Source organism: Hyperoodon ampullatus (genome assembly GCF_949752795.1).
Source record: "Hyperoodon ampullatus genome assembly, chromosome: 9".
NCBI classification, from domain to species: Eukaryota; Metazoa; Chordata; class Mammalia; order Artiodactyla; family Ziphiidae; genus Hyperoodon; species Hyperoodon ampullatus.
The window spans coordinates 10,896,953-10,917,748 of record NC_136922.1 but is presented as its reverse complement, the minus strand read 5'-3'; the positions used below and the strand labels follow the sequence as shown (position 1 = coordinate 10,917,748).

Genomic DNA, 20,796 nt, shown 5'->3' with positions numbered 1-20,796 from the left:
TCTGGGGAAATAAAAAAAGTCCTCTTATTTGGCTCCTGGCACAAACCAAAGCATTTAGGCAGTGTGCTCCCAGGCCCTGGTCAGTTCTGCAGCTGGAATTAGAAAATTCTTACTTTGTTTCTTCCCATAGTCTCCTCACAAAGGAGGGGTCTTTCCTCTGGCATGATTACAAAGGGCTGTAATCGCAGGGGTTTGCCTGTTTATGTGGAAATGTACATCAGAAATATTTAACTTTACAAGAGCCTAATGGTCCTGGCAAGTTAGATAGAACCGAATAGCTGCCAGAAACGCATTCCCTGGCCCCCTGCCTGGGTACTTCTGGCCAGCCCTCGGCTGGCAGGTCTGGCCCCTGAAAAGGGTCTGCAGAAAATCAGACTCTGGGATCATGCTGTTCATGCGTGGGGAGTGACATTCTTTTCCACCCCAGGAGGACCATTGGGACTTGCAGAGATACTGTGGCCGGCCAACAACATGGTCAGCTCAGAGTCCAGATTCTACACAACCCTCTCTCTCCCATGCCCAGAAAAATTCAAAATGTGGAGTTTAACTAGAAAGCCAACCGTGAATATCTATTGTCTTCTGGAATCATGCAGTGTTGATGTGTAGTTTGCACCCAAATCCAGAGAGAACCACAGTGACTAGTAAAACAGTGGCCTCAACATCCTCTTAGCCTGTGCCTCTCAATTTGACCGTAGTGGTGTTCAGCTGATAGAGCGGGAAGAGGAAGTGTGTATTTTTTATGAAAAAATAAATATCCAAGAGAAGATGAAGCTAAATGGAGAAATTGAAATACATGTCCTGGAAGAAAAGATCCGATTCCTGAAACTGAAGATTGCGGAGAAGCAAAGACAGATTCACGTGACCCGGAAATTGCTGCCACTCAAGAGGGCTCTGGATGCTGATTTAGCAGTGCTCCAGATTCAGGTGGGAGAAGTGTTGATGACACACTTCCTGGGAACATTTGCTGCTTTTTTCTTTTTTTTTTTTCTCCTTTATTGCTTTGTAGGTCATATAAGTTCTTACATGTAAATCAAGCCATGCTACTCCTGGTACCTACAAGAACTCTTGAGTTAAATGTCCTGTTTAAAAATGCCTTTGAACACTGCTCCAGGGTAGAATCTGTGCTTCAGGCATCTGAGCTACAGATTGTCTTTCTTTCCCCCATGAAGCACTTTCTGCCTTTCTTGGAATTTAGACCTTCCCAAATCTCAGCTCTAACTCAGCTGCTTCAGAGCTCAAAACTTCAGTAAGCCAGGCTTTCACTACGGCCAGCATAATTGTTTTTTATTTGGTTTGTTTTTATTTTTATTCATAATTATGTTTTTGATGCTTGCTGGAAAGATCCTGCAGACCATCTAGCTCTCTTATTTTTGATTCTCTTTGATATTCTAGAACCAAGATTGTTGTTTCTTATTAATGGGTAAGCACATATAATTAGACTCCTTATTAACCCCTGTAGTTTCCCTGTAATTTAATAACTTGGCCTCTGACATGGCCTTTTTTAAAGTGGAATAAAGTCATAAAATTTAAATATAAAATAGCAATAAATAAAACCATAAATATAAAGCCATTTTCTTCACATGTAATAATTATGCTTTTTTCTTAATGAAAACAGAAGAAAAAATTAAACGAAACAATTTGTGGCCTAAACTTTTTTCCATTGACTCAATGTAGCAGAAATACATTTTAACCTATAACATGTTTTCTAAAATGTCAGGTTTAGGGACTTCCCTGGTGGTCCAGCTGTTAAGACTCCACCTTTCAATGCAGGGGTGTGGGTTCGATCCCTGGTCCGGGAACTAAGATCCCACATGCCACGGGGTGCAGCCAAAAATTTTAAAAATAATAATAAAATGTCAGGTTTGGTTTCATATTTTTTTCTGATTATAAAATTAAGACATACTCTGTTAATGAAGTTTTGAAAAAAATACAAAAATTTTAAAGAAAACAATTCTATCCCCAACATATAATCACTATTAAAATTATCAGAAATCTGGATGAAATCCTTCTGGTCGTTTTCTAGGTTTACAAGTAGATGGTTTTCATTAGCTCATGCTATAGACACAGTTTGGGGTCATTTTTTTTTAATTTAATCATGTCATGGGATTCACAGGACTTTATGGAACTGAATGATGGTTCTACTTTCATATTTTATGGCATTTCAACGTGTAATATGCTATACAGATGATAGGATCTTTCATTTTGCACAAATATGGTAAGGTTTTGATTCCAGTGTTTGTTTCTTTAGCCATATGTTTTCCCATTCACTTCTTCAATAAGTGTAGCCCTGAATTAGATGGATTGGCTGGAACATCCTCCAGGCCTCCCCCAGGTCTCCCACAAAGCCTCCCCAGGATTCCTGCAGCTCTGACTCCTGCTTCCAATTAGTGGTTCCTTTGGGGGATCTGCTCGTCATCTTGACACACAGTGCCTGGGCCACTTCTGTGCCACTTCAGTGCAGACTCGGGACTGGTTCCAACTTCCGCCTACACCTGCACGAGACCATTCATGCCAGGCCTGTGTCTGTGAACTGACTTTATTGAAGAATTGGGGCACCAGTGTGAGGGGGTACATTAAAGGAATGCAAAGAACTTCAAAGTACGTATCAGACAAGTATGCCTTCCCATGCCACCACTGGGAACAGTCCCCCAGGTGTACTACCCCATGCAACGCCCTAGCCTAGTTCCATTTCACTGGCTTGTCTTTCCGTCTTTCACCCCGCATCTCCCCTCCACAGCCTTAACGTCCAGATTGCGCCCCAGGCACCCCACGTTTGTCTCACTCCGTTTTACAGAATAATTCAGCTCTCTCCAGGTCTTTCCCAGAACACACTTTCAAGGCCATCTTCACCCATGCTACATGATCAACATGCCCAGCAGAACAAAAGGACTGTAAATCCAGTAAGACCCACAACAGAAAAAATGCACTCTGTACTATGGAAGCATTTTACTTGTGTTAACTGCAAATTAATACTTCTTTTCAATAGATTAAAATAGGTAAAATTAGTTCTTCTTAAAAAATATATATACATGTATACTTAGCATTTATTCTATAAAACCAGTAATCCGGTATAAAATAGGAATTCAGTTTACCCAAGAGGAAAATACTAGGCATTCAATGATAGTACACCCTGCCTGGTGTGAGCATTTTTCATTCTGACTGCATATGAATTGAAGCATAGGGACTATGTGTTATCATCAGCTCCCTGTTCTACCAGAGTTAGTTCTAAGCTTAAGAACAGTGGAATAGAAAGTTTTGCATTAGTCTTCAGACTGCACCTGATTATTTAATTGTATACTCAGCACTAATCACATGGGCCCTTTGAAGGACACGGTGTGAAATTTCAAGCTTCAAGCAAGCTGTTTTTGTACCTTGCCGTGTAGTGCCAGATCTCTCTCATATCCTGTTATTTGTTATAGCTACAGTGTTTTGTGTTTTTGTTTCAATCTTCCCCTTTTTTGTATCATTTTCAGAATTCTCTTAAGGTTTGCTTTTTTTTTGGTTGCTTGAAAGTTTTTAATCGTCCAAGGATGATCATAAGGACATATGATAATCCAAGGATTATCATAAATCACATTTTCCTGCAATATTTTACTTGTAATAATAGCCTGTTTTTAGGGCTCCTGGAAGTCATGTGAACTGTTTTCCTGACACAAGAGCACTATTTTGTATGGAAAAAGGATACAGTTTTGCCTCAAAGGCCCATGGGGAAATAAGATCCATCAAGGCACCACTTTGATCAGCAAGCACCATATATTTTTTCTTATCTAATTCCCTAATTAACAAAAGGAGACATTAAATGTTGTTAATAACAAATACAACAAATACACATACATGGATACTTTAACTCCCTATTAAGGGCAATTAAGTGTGGAGAGACAGGAAGAAAAAAAATATTCATGTCACCATTTGAAATTCTTTTTGTCGGGAGGAGGAGAATAAGTTTAAATTTTTAAAGTACTCTAAATATATTATCTCATTTAATGGGTCAATCCCATGAGTCTGGGACTTATTTTCCCATTTGATAGTTGAGGAGAAACTAAGGTTTAGAGAAGATAAATGATTTGCCTGCAATTATACAGATTTTCAGTAGAAAAGCTAAAAGTGATGACTTGGTTTTCACTGCGTTCTACATCTCTCCCTATAAAACAGCTAAGTGTGGCTGCCACTCCTGCTTGAGAATTTCTGTATTTCTTCATCCACCTCCAAAGTCTCATTGAGTCAAAAAATATAGTTGAATATATAAAACATTACATTGGGTGTTTACCAAAAAAGATACAAATAGTTCAGGCTATTCCTCACAGACTGTACACTGTGTTGACCTAGTAATTAAGAATTTTACTTTTCTTTGGGAAGCCATTAAGCCTATTGCCAGCAAAGGGTTTTAAACGGGAGTCTAGTATGTTGTGTGCCCTGTATGCTGTGCTGTCTGCCTTGACCCCTGTAACAACATGCAATAAAGAGGTCAAATTTGTATAGTTGGAGCTCTGCAACCACACAGCATCCCGGGAGTATAACACAAAATGGGAAGCAATAAAAGGACTGGTTGGGGCTTCCCTGGTGGTGCAGTGGTTGAGAGTCCGCCTGCCGATGCAGAGGAAACGGGTTCGTGCCCCGGTCTGGGAAGATCCCACATGCCGCGGAGCGGCTGGGCCCGTGAGCCATGGCCGCTAAGCCTGCGCGTCCAGAGCCTGTGCTCCGCAACGGGAGAGGCCACAACAGTGAGAGGCCCGCGTACCGCAAAAAAAAAAAAAGGACTGGTTGTAAAGTCAGCTTTTTTTTTGATGACCCAGAAGTCACTGCCTTGCTTTGCAGAGTCAGTTAACAGGCATCTTCCTCACTGTACCACACATGAGTAGAAACATTGCTTAACCACAAGTCCCAGCTGATGGGGTGTTAAGAATTCCCTTCCACCTTTGCCTGGAAAGACCTTAAAGACCTTGGGCTATGTGACTTTAAGATTTACTGAGCAAAGTTACTGTTTCTTTCTTGTTTAATAGTTTTCACAGTGCACAGACAGAATAAAAGACCTGGAGAAACAGTTTATAAATCCTGAGGGTGAGAACAGAACACGCTTCCTTCCAGGGAAAGATATGACCAAAGAAGAAATGATGAAAAAAATGGATGCGGTAAATGTCCTTTCTTAAAATAGCATCTATTAGCCCCTGTTGATCAGTGCCACAGATATCTGTGGTACAGTTTCATGTTATGAGGATTCATCCCTCACTATTCTAGTCACTGATATAGTCCTTTCATTGCAATCTAGTAACGAAACCTAAGCTTGACTTTAGATGCTTGCCAACAAAGTTACAACTTGAGTACTTTCAAAATGCCCATCTCTGTCTCACAGCCCATAGGAGCAATTTTGGCATCTTGAATGGATTAATTTGTCTTCCTGATGGGAGCCTATCAGAGGAATGGCAACGTGGAAGCTAGAAGGAGCTGAGAGGGCCATTCTTTGCCATGGGGAGGAAGAAGTGCCACAGCTCTCGGGGGCGGGGGGTCAGGGGGTGCGGGGAAGTCTTGACTTCGTCCAGTTCATTAAGTCATTAATGTTCATTAATGAAGTCCCCCTTCATTAAGGGGGGAAAACAGTGCTCTAATTAGGAAAGATTTTGACTTGCATGACTTGTTTTTCCTATTGAAATTCTTTTCGACCGTAGCTCAAACTACAGCTGGCCAAGAAGGAGGAGAAGTTGCTGGAGAAGGATTTCATCTATGAACAGGTCTCCCGGCTCACGGACAGGCTCTGCAGCAAAATGCAGGCCTGCAAGCAGGACACACTGCTCTTAGCCAAGAAGGTCTGCCCAGCCCCCGCCCCCTCTCTTCTGCCTTTCCTCCTCTATCACCTTCCATTTTCCACAGACTGCTTCATTTATTGGGGAAAGCCCCGGAGAGATTAGGCTTTATGAATAGATAAAGACAAAGAATTGAAATTTAAAATGTAAAGATGACTCTTAGAGACTTGTCCAAGGTTAAGTTTCAGTCTTGTTCCCTGAATGAATTCTCATTATAGTGGGAAATCCTAAACCTTTCAATGACAGTATACAAGTTTCACTTAATAGGGCACCTACTCAAATATGACAGTCGTTATCTTCGTATTTCATGTGCCATGTTAAGTCCTTTCTAGGTCCTTGTGAAGGGAGGGACTCATTTATCCAGCGGTCTGCATGGGAGCTGCCTGAATCCAGAAGTAGCCAGAAGCCAGCAATGGAAGGGGACCATTAAAGAGAACAGCAGTCACACAACTCCCTGGGGTGGAGCCCCCACCCAAGCCTCACTAGTGAGGAAAGGCCAGTAACGTGGGGCTTCCTAATTCCATAAGCTTAAAATACCAGGGCTTCTGATCCAAAGCTACAGGGTCAGGCAGGGACTGCTAGAAGCTATAGCAAGAGGAGCAGCCAGCAGGAGGGAGGCTGGTGATTCGGACGCAGCAGGACTTTGCACCATCAGGCATCAGAGGGTCTGCTGCCTGCTTGGCCCCCCGGCCCCTTGGAGCATCCCTCTGTGACAGTCCAGGGTTTTTAGTCAGTCAGCAACAGTCACTGGAGCTGCTGAGTGCAAAAGGGAAAGGGACACACTGTCCACACCATGTAGTGTGAGGGAGACAGTTCAGAAGACGCCATGAACAATGGTGTCACCCACTGTGGGCTCCTGGGGGCAGTGACTGTCCCTTATTCTTAGTTTCCCCAATGCCTTGCATGTGCTAAACTCTAGAAAAACGTTTGTTGAATAAGTTAACGGTCCTGTTTTAGAAACAGTTCTGGCACACGAAACTACTGCAAGTCTCAAGGCTTCTTGGCCATTTTGATTTGGCTTTACACTTCCACTAATAGACTGATGAGGCCAACAGCACTTGTGCAAATCTCAATTTACCTCATAAAATAAGAAATGTTAAGACTTCTTTAGGCTCATGAACGTTGCCTGAATTAGCATGTCCGAAGTTTCTTTAAATGTTGCCTTCCTTTATTTTGCAAAATGAATTTCCCTTTCTTTGGGGGAAGTTGGTTTTTGCTGAGGCCTGCTTGTCAAAGCTGATGGCAGAGTCCCTCCAGGAGTCAACCGTTAAGCCAGAGAAACACAAATGGGAGCTGCCGAGACCGTCCACATGACCAGGAAGTTTCCAGCATTACTGAGTCCTGTCCTCATGATTTATCTCCCTTTCCGTTCCCCACTTTCCATGCTACCTGGCTTTCTTCCTCCTCCATTTAAAATAATCTCCTCAGAGTAGGCAGAGCTGGAAGACAGAAAGACATTCAGATCCCAGATCTGTGACTTACCAACACTACCAAGTGACGTTGAGAAAGATACATAAATGGTCTTAAAACTCAGTTTCCTTATCTGTGAAACGGGTGTGATATCAGCTAAAGTGGTGGCAAGCATCACATAGTCAAGCAGAAGTGGCCTGGCCCTTGTGGGTGTTCAACAAGGTTGCACATCTCATCTGTCATCTCTCTTAGAGAGCTTATGGCTCCTCTTACAAGTTTCCCAAATGAACAGAAAATGGGAAGTCTCAGCAAAGACTCAGAGAACCCAGAATAATACCATCCTTTTTTTTTTTTTCTTTGATTTATGGAGAAGGGAGGTTTGTTAGTTACACACACACTCAAGTGTGCAATAACTAATTAATAAAATTTAAAAGAGAGATGATGACTCATCATTGAAGCTCTGAATGCCTGTCATTTTTATTCAAATTATGCTTCCTGAAAACTAATGCAGTATAGAAGTTATAGAAATGTATACTCCCTATTCCCTTAAAGAGACAAAGTTTTCACATAATAATTGGTCACTATATTTTCAGAGGCATGTAAATCACCGGCAGCAACGTTTCTATAAGCAAATGTACCCACAGACCAGTATATACTCTATTAAGAGAAGAAAGTATTTTGAGGTAGGGTGTAGTTTTTGGATGCTCATATTCGTGTCTCAATTTACCTTGGTTCAAAGGAACGAACAATTAAAAGAGACTAAGAATTTATTCATTCCTTCATTCAACAAACATCCAATTTTAATTTTGCCTCCTATATTCTAAGCAGTGGGAACCTCATGAATAAAACAAACAGCCCTTGTCCCCATGAAGAGTACGTTCTTGTAGGATGATAGGCTATAACCAAATAGCCAAATACACTTATATTATAATGTCAGTAGTGAAAGAATATGAAGAAGTAATAAGGCAGGGTAATGTGACACTGAGGGTTGGTGGGTAGCGGGAGTCACCTCTTACTGCCTCACCAGCCTTCGGCCACACTGAGAGGCCGTGCTGTGGGCCAGAAAGCTTACAGGAACCACCAATTCCAATTTTACTTCTTTTCTGTCTTTTAAAATCAATTTTCCCACCTAGTTATCTTTTAATTCTTTGATAATAAATAGCTTATATGAAAAGGTAAGCACACAAATACACACACACACACAACTAGGAACATTTCATTTCAAATTACTGGCCAGACTGTCCAGTTCAGCTCATGCTTGCTTATGACCTCATAATGATGCATCCTGGGAATTATGATCAATAATACAAACACACTGAAGTGTGATAGTTTCCATTAAAAATCATCAAGGATGCTGATTATCTTATTTAAGCAAGTGTATTAATAACTAATACAATTCTGTTCTACCAGATTTTCCCCCCTGCATAAGTGGCAAACTTAGTGGCCAGAACTAGACATCAAGAATACCCTTTCCCTTGTCCTATCCCCTCTTAAAAACAAGACACCAAACTATTCCCCTCAATACTACCCACCTGGAAATCCAGTAACTAGATGAACAGATCTCTTTCTTCTCCCTCCTCCTCGTCCTATGTCACAGCCAGGGTGTTGGGCTGAATCTCTGAGGTCTCCTCCAGTTCTTATTCTCTGTGAATTCCCACTTAAACTTTCCTTCCTTCAGGCAAGAATGCCCACCATCAGAGACAGCCCGAAGCCTGCCATTTTCTTCACGTCTTCATGGAATGTATACATAGGCTAAGCCTTGGGCTTTTTAATTCTAGATGAATGGCTACCAGAAAAAGATCAAAGATGCGACTGAAAAAATGATGGCTCTTGTTGCTGAGCTGTCCATGAAACAAGCTATGACCACTGAACTCCAAAAGGAAGTCAAGGAGAAAGAAGACTTCATCCTCACTTGCAATTCCAGGATGGAAAAGGGTCTGCCCCTCAATAAAGAGATTGAGAGAGAATGGTTGAAAGTACTTCGAGATGAAGAAATGTATGCCTTGGCCATTGCTGAAAAGTCTCGGGTAAGCTATGGCTTCTACGTTGCATTTGTAAAATGTGCCGGGAAGGGCTGCTTCAGGGGTTGTCAATCCTCCCAAAATATATGAAAGGGTTCTACTCTACCACACACATAGGCCCAGCAAGTCATTAGAAATAAGTTTTGCTTTTTTAAGATATTATGTAGGCAAGCAAAGTACAACAGTCCAAAGGGTCAGAATATTCCCTGGAGAACACTGGCGGGAATCAAGCCCCAACCCACAGTGTCCTATCGTGGGCTGGTATGGTGAAGACCAGGACCTCCCATTGGCATGGCAATGACCAGGCTGGCATTGGTTTTATCCTAGGTCTCTAATCTCTGTCTTTGCACCCTGGCTCAGACCATACCTCACTCTTCAATGTCCATCTGCTGTGGCCACCACAGCATATTGTGAGGCCTCAAGCATATTATGGTTGTCACAGGCTTCTGAAGACTCTGCACCTGGTGCAGAAGCTACGATTAGGCTTCAGTACCACCCTTCTCCCACCAAAGACCTAAGTCTATCACTGACCACCTACACACTGGGGGCTCAGTTCTTATTCCTACTCCCATGACCTTTCAATAATCTTAGAGTGGAATTAGGCATCTCTTTCTGAGGAGACTACATCCTGGGGACCTATAACTCACTCTCAGACTACAGAGCAGACATCCCCAGAAGATCACTATTCCCTCCCTAACCCAAGAAAAAGGTGCATTCCAAACACATACTATGAACTCCTGAAAACAGGGTCTGATTTGTCATTCGCATGCTGCCCGGGATTATATTCTTGAGGGCATTCAGACTTTACCTGTGGTGTCCCAGCTGTCATTTACCTGTCTCCATTTTTTCAAATTCTTTTTAATGCTATAAGAGATTCCTCTGTTTTCCAGAAACACAGGCAGAATCTTGAGGCTCAAAGCAAGCTGCTGACCACTTCTCTCCACTGGTTCTACTTTACTCCTTATCTCCTCCTTTGTACCATTTGCTCACCAGTGACCTACCAAAGGAAATAGATTATCCTGCCTTTGTCACACACATGGAAATAAGTAGTGTTTAATGAAAGATACTGAGTTTGGAACGTAGCAAATTTAGGTCCCACCAACCAGTTTACGGTAAACCCTAAACCCCAGGAGTAGAGAGATGCTTGAGCAACATGGGTCATTCCAATGAGATGAAATGTGTGTGCAGGTGTGCGTGTTTGGTGACGCACCCTCACAACCCTCTTGTCCCTTTGGGGAACATCGGCCAGCAAGCATAGCCGAAGGCTGCTTAGACCCAGCTGTGTCTGATGGGCCCTGAGGACAAAGCGACTTTACCTGAGTTTTCAAAAACTAAAAAGGATAAATCATTCTTTGCAGATCTTGGAAGCAGAAAATCGCCAGCTGCCCAATGGTGTTTACAAAACTGCGGATCACCGCCCAAACGCCTACATCCCAGAGGCAGAGTCCACTCTTCCTCTGCCAAAACCGTACGGCGCTTTGGCTCCTTTTAAGCCCAGTGAACCTGGGGCCAATATGAGGCACATAAAGAAACCTGTTATAAAGCCAATTGAAATCTGAACATGTGAACCAACCCAGGCTTCTCAAGGAGGAACTTCAACCAGGCTTCTTCACATCCACAGCTAGAAAACGTCAGTGTAATAGCTCTCCTTCCTATCACACTCACCAATTTCTTTCTTTTTTTCACTTTATCTCTTGATTACATTTCAGAAATATATAGTAGACTGGGTGCTATAAAAAATGCAATAAAAATAAATACCTTTTCAGCGAAGTACAGAAATTGGCAGAGTGGTCTTTGTTTATTAAAGAAAGAAAAGCAGATCCTGTTCAATATACTCACTTTTAAGAAAAAGAAAGAATGGTTGAAAAGAAAAATAGCCCAAGTACTGCAGGGGCATAACTCACTTTGTTAAATAAATAGTTGCATTGCAAGTTGATGTCAGTAAGTCTAAACCGAGTGAAAAGCAGTAGGGAAGCTTGTCTTTTTTAAAGTGATGTTATAGTGATTCTTTTTACAAATAAAGAATCCTTTTGGGCAAAAACAACTATGCCCTAATTTATCTTTCTTATAAATCTAGATTTTCCACAATGTTATATGCAAATACACTTGTGATTACTTTGTTCTGATACCAGATTTTTCAAAATTTCAATGAAGATATTTATAATTTTGCATGTGAAAGAGAAAATGAGGCCAGTTCCACTGATTTCATTACTCTAATATTATTGTATTTCACCCAAGTATATTTTGCTAATTCTGTTTACTTTCTCACATAAAAATATAAAAGTAGATTTGAAACTGGTGATTTTACATTCATTAACATGCTCAAACTATTGTTATTTCATATTGTTATCAGTTATGAATTTCATTTCACGACTCTGGGAGTGAGAAATATCACATTCATTTATTTTGCTAAATCAAACAAAATCTGTTCCAAGCCCCCACCCTGAAAGAATGGAGAGAAATTGAATCTCATTCTCAGTCTAGGAGTCCTGAATCTAACCTGACTGCTTTGTGAAGTCATTAAAAAGCAATTCCTTGAGAGAGCCTATAACAAGTAACGCTGTATAAGCTGTGTGCTTAATGCAAAGAAATACTGCATACTTACACACAGTTGCTATGTTGTAGGATCAGTAATTAGGGATTCAAAAAATAAACACATAGGAAGTTTAAATACACAGGAAGGAAAATTAATTTTTAAAAATTACAAAGGTCTGGATGCTTAAGTATTACAACGTGTGTTACTGGTCCAGAGGGTGAGATGCCACTGTGCACTGGAATGGCCAGGGATCACAGTCAGATGGAACTTTTTATCTGGCCCTTAAGCAAAATAAGATTTTAATAAGTGGAGGGGATTCCGGGAAGGGGAAATCACCTGAGCAAGACTTGGAAGTAAGAAGACAAAAGTTCTGTTCAAGGCCCAGTGAGCGAGGCTGGTTGGAACAGAATGTTCATACTGGGGAAGTGTATAAGGCCAGAATTTGGGAGATCTTGAATGTCAAAGAGTTTGGATTTTATCCCGTAATAAATGGCAAGCGACTGAAGGATTATGAGCAGAGGGGTGACAGGATCAAAGCAGTGTTTATCTCAAACATGCATCAGATGAATTAGACTTCAGAAAGCAGCAGAAACAACCCAGGTGTGAAGAGGAAAGTGTAGGGGAATGAAAAATAATGACCGTATCAAGAGGAAAAACCAGCACCGCCTTGCTGATACGGATCCAAGACTTTGAGCTTCAGTGACCATGAAATATTTGACCTAAATGGGAAATGCCGTAGGAGAGGATAATTTTTAGAATGATGATTTTAGAAAAGCTGAATTATTATACTGGCTAGTGATATTTGTAATCTTTTAAATTTCACAAGTTCACTGAGGGAAATGGTGTGAAGAGAGGAGAGCAAAGGGTTTTGGGCTTACCCAAGGAAGCAACCGTATTTATGGTCAGAACGTCACTGTAGAAGAGAGAGGGGAAAAAAAGAAAAGTGGGAGAACTCGTTAGGTGTCATGGGGATCTTTGGGGGAACATGTTCATGGAGTCATGATTCTTGGTGGGAATAAAAGGCTATGTTCAAAGAACAAAGGAGTTAGGCTAAAACTTGCAGTGTTTTTTTAAAGACAACATATTACTAAATCAAACTTTTATAAATATAAAAATAACTTTATAATATTAAATACAGTTCCATCTGAACATTCACGAAGACAAATCCTACTCTATGTATGTATACACTGTTGTATTTGACAAATTATTCCCTACTAGAATTCGCAGATTTGACTTAGTCCAAATTCAGGTTTTTAAAAAGTATCTAATTTCCAAAATAGAGTTTTTCTGCAACTTGTAATTTTTCTGCTTGTCATATGCTATTTTCAGTGACAAAGCTAATTTTTGTTTTTCTAAGCACTGTTCCTACATTTTTAAAGTATATTTTATTTCAGAGTATAATAGAAACTAGCTTTTGGCCTATGAGAGCACTAGGAAGATCAGCCAGTAGGAAGAGAGAATCACTTATGCCATTGCATGTCCCCCTGGACTGGCTGTCATTTCTCTACACTTGACTGTCTAGTTCTGTCTGAACAAAGTGCTAAACTGAAATTCAGATGGCTCAGCAATGTATTCTGATTTGGGTTACCAGTTTAAAATACTGCTAAAGAATTCTCAACGGAAGTAGAGCTAACGAGCAAGATAAAGACACTGGAAGCTGCTATAATTGCATTTTCCCTTTTATAAGCCTAAAAGCATTGTGGTGTGTTTCAGAGCTGCTTCCTCTACAAATTTTGCGTCCACGTTGTCATGTCCTTCAAAAGCATACAGAGCTGAAAGGAAAAAGAAAGAGAAGAGTTACTCTGAAGCCATAGAACAATTATAATATTGTGCCCACACTTCATTGAAATCATAATTATTTTATATTTTAGTAAAACACATTATTCTGAGAATGTGTTGTTAAAATTTATTAAACCTCAGTACCAAGAAAGGCCATTCACAACAACCAAATGGGTTTTTAACCTCTTAATTCCTTTTAAAACCTGAAAGGTGGCTATTCCTTTGGTAATTTAGGTAGTAAATTGTGTATTGCTCATTAAAACCTATTGAAAGAAGATCCTACTTATAATTAAGGGATATTCTGGCAAGGAAACGGAACACAGAAGTGCATAGAGACTGACTGATGTGTCAGGGGAAAAACAGGAAAATCCTGAGAGTGGAAGAGTGACTTACCTGGATCGGAGGACTCAATATCTGTCAGTATTTCAATGAAGTAGTTCAGAGGCAGAAATTCTACACTGAATGATGCCTTGTCCATCATAGAACTCCGGGGCTAAAAGGGAAACGGCTGTGGTATCAGCTGATTCTCCAAAACAAGCACGAACTTAAAGTGATGGGAACTACAACTGCTGTCCTTAGGGATACGTTACAATGGGCAAAGAGGTTCCAAAATCATTTAGCGGGGCCCCTGCTCCACACAGACTCACCTGTTTGTTATAGTTCTGAAGCAGTCGCTGTACATGGTTCCGGGAAATAATGTTAGAACTCACAGGATGATCCCAAAGTCGACAGATCTTCTGACCTGTGAGCTGTTTTTGCAAATTGAAAAATATGTAGAGGAGGATTTTTTTTTTTTGAGGATTTTTAGGGCAGTGAAAATACTCTGTATGATACTACAGTGTTAGATATATCGCCTTATCTATTTGTCCAAACTCACAGAATGAACGACACCAAGAGTGAACCCTAATGCTAACTATGGACTTTGGTGATTGTGATGTGCAGTGTAGGTTCATCCACTGTAACAGATGGACCATTCTGCTGGGGGATGCTGATAATAGGGGAGACTGTGTGTATGTGGAGGAAGGGGGTGTATAGGAAACCTCTGTACCTTACACACTAAAAAATTTAAGTCAATAATAAAAATAAAAAGATGGAAAAATACAGAGAGGAGAATATAGCTCACAGCATTAAGTACATTTATCTTATATCAATTCATAATTTTTAAAGATGTATTCCAGCTAGTGAGTCTAAAAGACAGACTCTATGGTTAATGACCTTGGAGAAAGGCCATTTCCCATGAGGTATGCTTCTGAATTTTGAACAAAGACTCCCTTAAATGCAACTCTGAGGAAAGCAGTTTGTGTACTGAGGCTGCCAAACTCCTCTTCTGAAATGGAGTTCATCTGTTACTCTTCAAAACTGAGTCTCTGCATGCCAACCCTACGTGATATTTTGACATGAAGCTAAAGGTTATAGGCATGTACTCTGCCAGTGTCTTGCCCAGAAAATTTTAATTCCCTAAGGGTATAAGGCAAAAAAAAAAAAAAAAAAATCAAATTTAGAGACCAAACTAAATGTTCAGAGATGTTCCCCAGAGAGATCTAGCCATGGAAAATATGCTTTGTTTTCTATTCCTGCCTCCGCCTCAGTAAGCCTGTGAGGGCGAGAAGGTGTTATAAATAAAGCAAGACGATCAGGTCCAGGAAGGCATCAGACACCCCTTTGTGGGGGGATCGTGCCAGAGATACAGTGCTCAACGTATGTAAATGGCACAGAGCTGGCCAAGGCTCTCATGGCTGGAAAGTCCGCAGAGTCAGAGGCTCTGAAGACCTTGCCGTGGAATGTCTGAATTTCACAGCATTTCTGACTCAGAGAGCTACTATACCCCACAAAAACAAGGAGTGCCTGTATAACCCTCTCCCTCATGTTTCTCATTTTTCCTTCAACCAGGAATGTTTTCCTGCCGTGGTGCAAACAACAGTGAGAGGAAACGCAGTTCCAGAACCTTCTGACCTCACCTGTATTACCATTTCTTATCAGTTTAAAGGCCAAAAGCACATGTTTCCCCTCTGCCTCCCCTCAGACTCACAGACGTACATATTACTGTGGTTTCCTCAGAGGATAAAATGGCTAAATGTTCTAGGTGGGCCTGTGCCAAAGCAGCATGCGTGCAGCCAGGGGAGCAAGCACTCAGTAGGCCCAGTGGGAGCAGCGGACAGACGGGTAGGGATGGACAGGATTTCTTGGAAAGGGCCGAAGGGTGAGACAATTCAATTGACTTCAGCCCAAAGCAAGTAACTGCTCTTCCTGCAAGAAGAAATTGAAGGAGGGGTATATGCCAAGGCTTAGAAAATAGAATATACTTCAGGATTACCGGAGGAAGCCGCACAATGATGCTGAACTTTACTTTTTCATTTTTCTCTGTATTGTCCAGATCTACAAGAAAGGCAGAAATTGGCAAACGAAATAAAACAAAACAAAAAGAAAAAACCCAGTAATCTCCATTTTAATACCTGAGCAAGCTAATACTTCAGAGCTTCATCCTGGTAATGCATGTCCCAACATTGTTTTTCAAGCTAAGTCTAACAACACTATGAAAATATTAGTTTGTGTCTCTGAATAAAAAAGGGCTTTTTTTTAACATCTTTATTGGAGTATAATTGCTTTACAATGGTGTGTTAGTTTCTGCTTTATAACAAAGTGAATCAGCTGTATGTATACATATATCCCCATATCCCCTCCCTCTTGTGTCTCCCTCCCACCCTCCCTATCCCACCCCTCTAGGTGGACACAAAGCACCGAGCTGATCTCCCTGTGCTATGTGGCTGCTTCCCACTAGCTATCTATTTGACATTTGGTAGTGTATACATGTCCATGCCACTCTCTCACTTCGTCCCAGCTTACCCTTCCCCCTCCCCATGTCCTCAAGTCCATTCTCTAGTAGGTCTGTGTCTTTATTCCCGTCCTGCCCCTAGGTTCTTCATGACCATTTTTTGTTTTTTTTTAGATTCCATATATATGTGTTAGCATATGGTATTTGTTTTTCTCTTTCTGACTTACTTCACTCTGTATGACAGACTCTAGGTCCATCCACCTCACTACAAATAACTCAATTTTGTTTCTTTTTATGGCTGAGTAATATTCCATTGTATATATGTGCCACATCTTCTTTGTCCATTCATCTGTCGATGGACACCTTGGTTGTTTCCATGTCCCGGCTATTGTAAATACAGCTGCAATGAACATTGTGGTACAAGACTAAAAAGGGATTTCTTAATGAAGCTGCTGCTCTATATCAGGGAACAGCGTTCTGTAACAGGCTGCCAGTCACAGAGCAATTTTGCTGACTAACTTAAAACATACGGCACCTTGAGGAATGGCAAATACTTCAATATATATTAACAAAACTCACCTATAAAATACCACAGTTGAATAATTTAACCAAGAGTCATTACACTACAGACCTTATTTCAAGTTCAAATTCCCATAGGCACTACACCTCTCATTACTTTTCCTTGCATTTCAAGTCTAACTTTGAGAGGACAAAGTTAATCAGCTGAAAGTAAGCCATTTCATGACATTTTTCTTGAGAAATAAGCCTTCAGTCTCCTATTCTCAAGTGCCCTCATGTACAGAAAAGGAGTCTAATAGTGTGTACGGATTGAGAAGCCCTTTGGGGTCTCTTGAAGGGCAAAGGCACGGTGGTCCAAAGGATGGTTACAGGACATGAACCGTACTCAGCAGGCCTAGCTGCGTAATTGTGGAACCCACGCAAAACGAAAACGAGGAGCCTCTCTTCAACTATTAAGGACGTCAAGATTGAATACAGAACATTAAACCCTGCATGGGCTCCTTCTGAGTGCAGCAGGGCCCCGTGTCACCACAGGTCGCACACCCACAAAGGCAGCCCGGGGGGTGCTGGGGCTGGAACAAGGCAAACTCAGAGCCCCTTACCTTTCATGAGCCTTGTGACAGCTGTTTCTGTGAGAAGCAACACTCCGTTATCAATGTAATGCAGCAGGTTATGCAAAGGCAAACAGTGGACACCAAGGATCGTGTGCAGAGTGTGAAAACCTAGGATGAGAGACCCAGGACGGTAGACACGGTCAGCCATCATCTCCGGCCTCCCAGAGGGAATGACTCTGGTGATGGCAATAAAGCACTCAGCTCACCACTTGGCAGCTAGAGTCAAATAAATGTTCCTTGAAGACAAGGTCCAAGGTTCCTTCTTTCTGTATTATCACAAACAAGTATTGTGCTGGGTATATAGTAAGTTCCCAATAAGCACGTATTCCCTTCACCTTGTATGCCTTCCTAGGCAAAAAGAGAAAAACAGTGCAAGGTCTGCTCAATGAAAATGGTTTTACAGTTTAAAGGGTTTATAATTCTATGGTAAAATCGCAAAATAGAAAAATTAACAGTAGAGCTTCAAACTCCACATGCCCAGACTAAAGCCTGATGGACAGGGACCATTTTGCTGCAGGAGACAATATGTGGACCAGAAGGGGACTGATTAGTTTAGATGACTAATCTCTAGGTATGCCCTAGAGAAAGGCTTTTGGGGTCTACTTGGACTAAATCATATAAAAGAAGAACTAAAATGATATTGCCAGAGAGCAAATCTATAGGAATTCAGTAGTAAGTCACTCTCAAGGCCTTGGGCAGGGCTAAGTCTGAGTCTCATGGGCAGGGCTACCCAAACTCTCACAAAGCTAGAGCTCTAAGTCCACTATTAATAGTAACCGACACAAACAACATCCACGGGAGAAGAAGGTATCAGACCGGGAGAGGATCAGAAAAGCTCTCTTGGAAAAGATGGCATGTGAGAGGCACTTGGAAGGGTTAATGCCATTCCTGAGAGTGGAAATGACGTGAGAGAACGTACAGGCTGGAAAAGCAGCAAAAGTCAGGTTTGACCTGAGTAGACAGAGGCTGGCATCATGCTGTGCTGCTTACTAGATGTAGGTAATTAAGCCTTTCCAGCCTCTGTTTCTTCATCCCTAAAGTGGAATCACCAGTACCTTTCCTGCAGGGCTGCTTTGAGAGCTACCGCTAGGTCTGTGAAGAACCTGGCACGTGGTGTAACAACGTGACTAACACCAGTCAGGTCCTGAGGCCTTTCATTTATGCACCGGCTCACTTGATCCTCATATAACACCATGAGGTGGGAGCTACTTGATCCCCATTTTATAAATGGGGAAACCAAGATTCACAGGAGCTAAGAAACCTGCCCGGGAAATAGTAAGTGGCAGAGTTACCATTTGAACGCAGGCTGTGGGATTTTAGCCTAGCCTGTTAACCGCAACGTTATCCTGCCTCAAGAACTGGTGTTAATGGAACAACACGAACAGAGGCCCGAAGGTGAGAACGCACGGGGCACATTTAGGAAAGAGTAACTGACCCAGATGGGTTGGAACAGGTGTGCAAGAGGAATGGTGGAAGGTAAGACTGGAAAGGTTAATCTATTCAACAAAACCCCTTCGGCACGCCAGGCAAGGAGCTGGGTGTGCAGCGATGAGAACAAGCACAACTGCTGCTCCCACCCACCTTCCAGTCTGATAGGGAGACTGACCATCAATTAATCACAAAATAAATAATTCATTTTTAAAAAATATGACCAGTTCTATGAAAGAAGAGTACAGGGTGCTCTTAATATATGTGTCACGGGGTTGAATGCTGAGTGACAGCAAGGAATTTATTATTTAGTAAACTCTGGGGAGGCGCTGAAAGCTTTTCAGCAGGATTGTTAGAGGATTTGAGTTTTACTTTTGGAATATTAACGTGGCAACAGGCAGAGAATGGACCGGAGTGACAGTTTGCTATCGGAGGAATAAAGATCTGTTGGGAAGTGACTGCGTGAACCTGTCCAAGAGGGAACGAGGGCACTGAGAGTAAGAGGGAAGGAAGGGATCACGGGATCATGGCGACGGGAACTGGCTCGGAAACTGACTGGATGTGGATGGGGAATGACGGAGACTTGTTGCCTCACCTTAGAGGCTTACATGACAGAGACATGATGGCCAAAGAGAGCTGGGACTTGGACTCAGAGACGTCGTGGAGCTTTCTCTCTCTGAGCATATGAAACATGAGCAGTGGGAGACTTGAGTCCCATGTCCTGGCAACATTGAGGGTCAGATAAAGTTCAGACTCTGCCCTCAAGCAGATGTTAGTGGGCTGACAGTGGGATGAGTCTACTAACTGCTCTGATTCCAAAAAAAAAATAGTGATTTTACTAGCTAATCAACAATATGAGATTTTTCAAATGGATTTGGACAGTCTTCTCAAGATTAAAAAAGTTATGAAATTATTTCTGAGGAAGAGTTTATAGAAGGTTATTGATCCTACAGATTTTCTCGATTCAAAATTCCTCTCTAGCTCTGTGTCCATGCCCTAAAGATCCCTGATGACACTTTATCTTCCATTCCCAGGGCACAGTCCCAAATTCAACAGCCCATCCCTGGCCTCCTATCAGCATGTCAGCTCTAAGCAACAGAGCAAACTGGCTAGAAGTAGGCATCAGTACCGAAAGAGAGACCTTTCCCAGCCAGCTCTAGTCCTCATCCTCCAGGGCTCCTGGCCTTCTCCAGGAAGCAAGGAGCACACAGGTCCCTTTTAAACTGTAAATGCTCCAGCTCTACACTATGACTTCCCTTCTGTGGTCCTCATCCCCTTTTTTCTTTAAGTAACTCCGGTTACATGTTTCTGACACTTGGAACTCAAACAGTTCTCACTAGTCCAGGGGGTCTGGGAAGCAAGCACATTTACATACATACACACAAAAATACCTGCATTTACACACACATGCCCCCCCCAGATGATCCAGTGTCACTTCATATTAGGGAAACAAACATTTCTGAGAAAAGGAGAAAGAGAAACTGCTCTTTCTTACTTGACCCGTGGACACCAGCCATTAAGTTCTTACTCATGATAATTCTCAATCACTATGGGTAAAATTTTTCAGTGTTTTCCCTCCTTATCCATCCCGGTGTAGAAATGCAATGTTCTGTAGAAAGTGGATATTTATGATCTCCCGGATATAATATTGTCCCCAGTGAGTCAGTGTCATTTACTTATAAAAGGAGCTTGGAGATCCATGGTAAACAAATCTGAAACTGTCGACCCATTTCTCTACCAGGTCTTTTGTGTTAATGACAAACAATTAAGAATTTAAGCTAGAAAGCCATATATAATTTTCATGAAATCCCTTCGCTCTTTCTAGAGGGCACCTCACAATTCATATTCCATTTAAAGCCATCCATTCTCCTCATGAGTGGTCACTTTCAAATCCCTACAAAGTCACAAGAAACTCCTT

At 41.7% G+C, this 20,796-nt stretch overlaps 2 protein-coding genes across 5 annotated transcripts in view; one reads left to right on the top strand and one right to left on the bottom strand.

Annotated features, from left to right (window-relative positions):
* The window catches only part of CCDC146 (coiled-coil domain containing 146), a gene marked incomplete at both ends in the record, with an annotated part of 114,874 nt that extends 104,086 nt beyond the window's left edge, over positions 1–10,788 (top strand). The window contains 5 exons of the mRNA XM_079711100.1: positions 696–924; positions 5,001–5,129; positions 5,664–5,801; positions 8,987–9,235; positions 10,588–10,788. Of these exons, the coding sequence (XP_079567226.1) occupies positions 696–924; positions 5,001–5,129; positions 5,664–5,801; positions 8,987–9,235; positions 10,588–10,788 (946 nt within the window). The remainder of the gene's footprint in view (positions 1–695; positions 925–5,000; positions 5,130–5,663; positions 5,802–8,986; positions 9,236–10,587) is intronic.
* A 2,657-nt stretch (positions 10,789–13,445) lies between these two features.
* GSAP (gamma-secretase activating protein) overlaps positions 13,446–20,796 on the bottom strand; it is a gene marked incomplete at both ends in the record, with an annotated part of 90,314 nt that continues 82,963 nt past the window's right edge. For 3 of the 4 annotated variants that reach the window (XM_079711101.1, XM_079711102.1, XM_079711103.1), the window contains 5 exons: positions 13,446–13,537; positions 13,938–14,037; positions 14,192–14,293; positions 15,859–15,920; positions 17,439–17,558. In XM_079711101.1, coding sequence (XP_079567227.1) covers positions 13,446–13,537; positions 13,938–14,037; positions 14,192–14,293; positions 15,859–15,920; positions 17,439–17,558 — 476 coding nt within the window. The remainder of the gene's footprint in view (positions 13,538–13,937; positions 14,038–14,191; positions 14,294–15,858; positions 15,921–17,438; positions 17,559–20,796) is intronic. The other variant, XM_079711104.1, reaches the window with a different exon arrangement.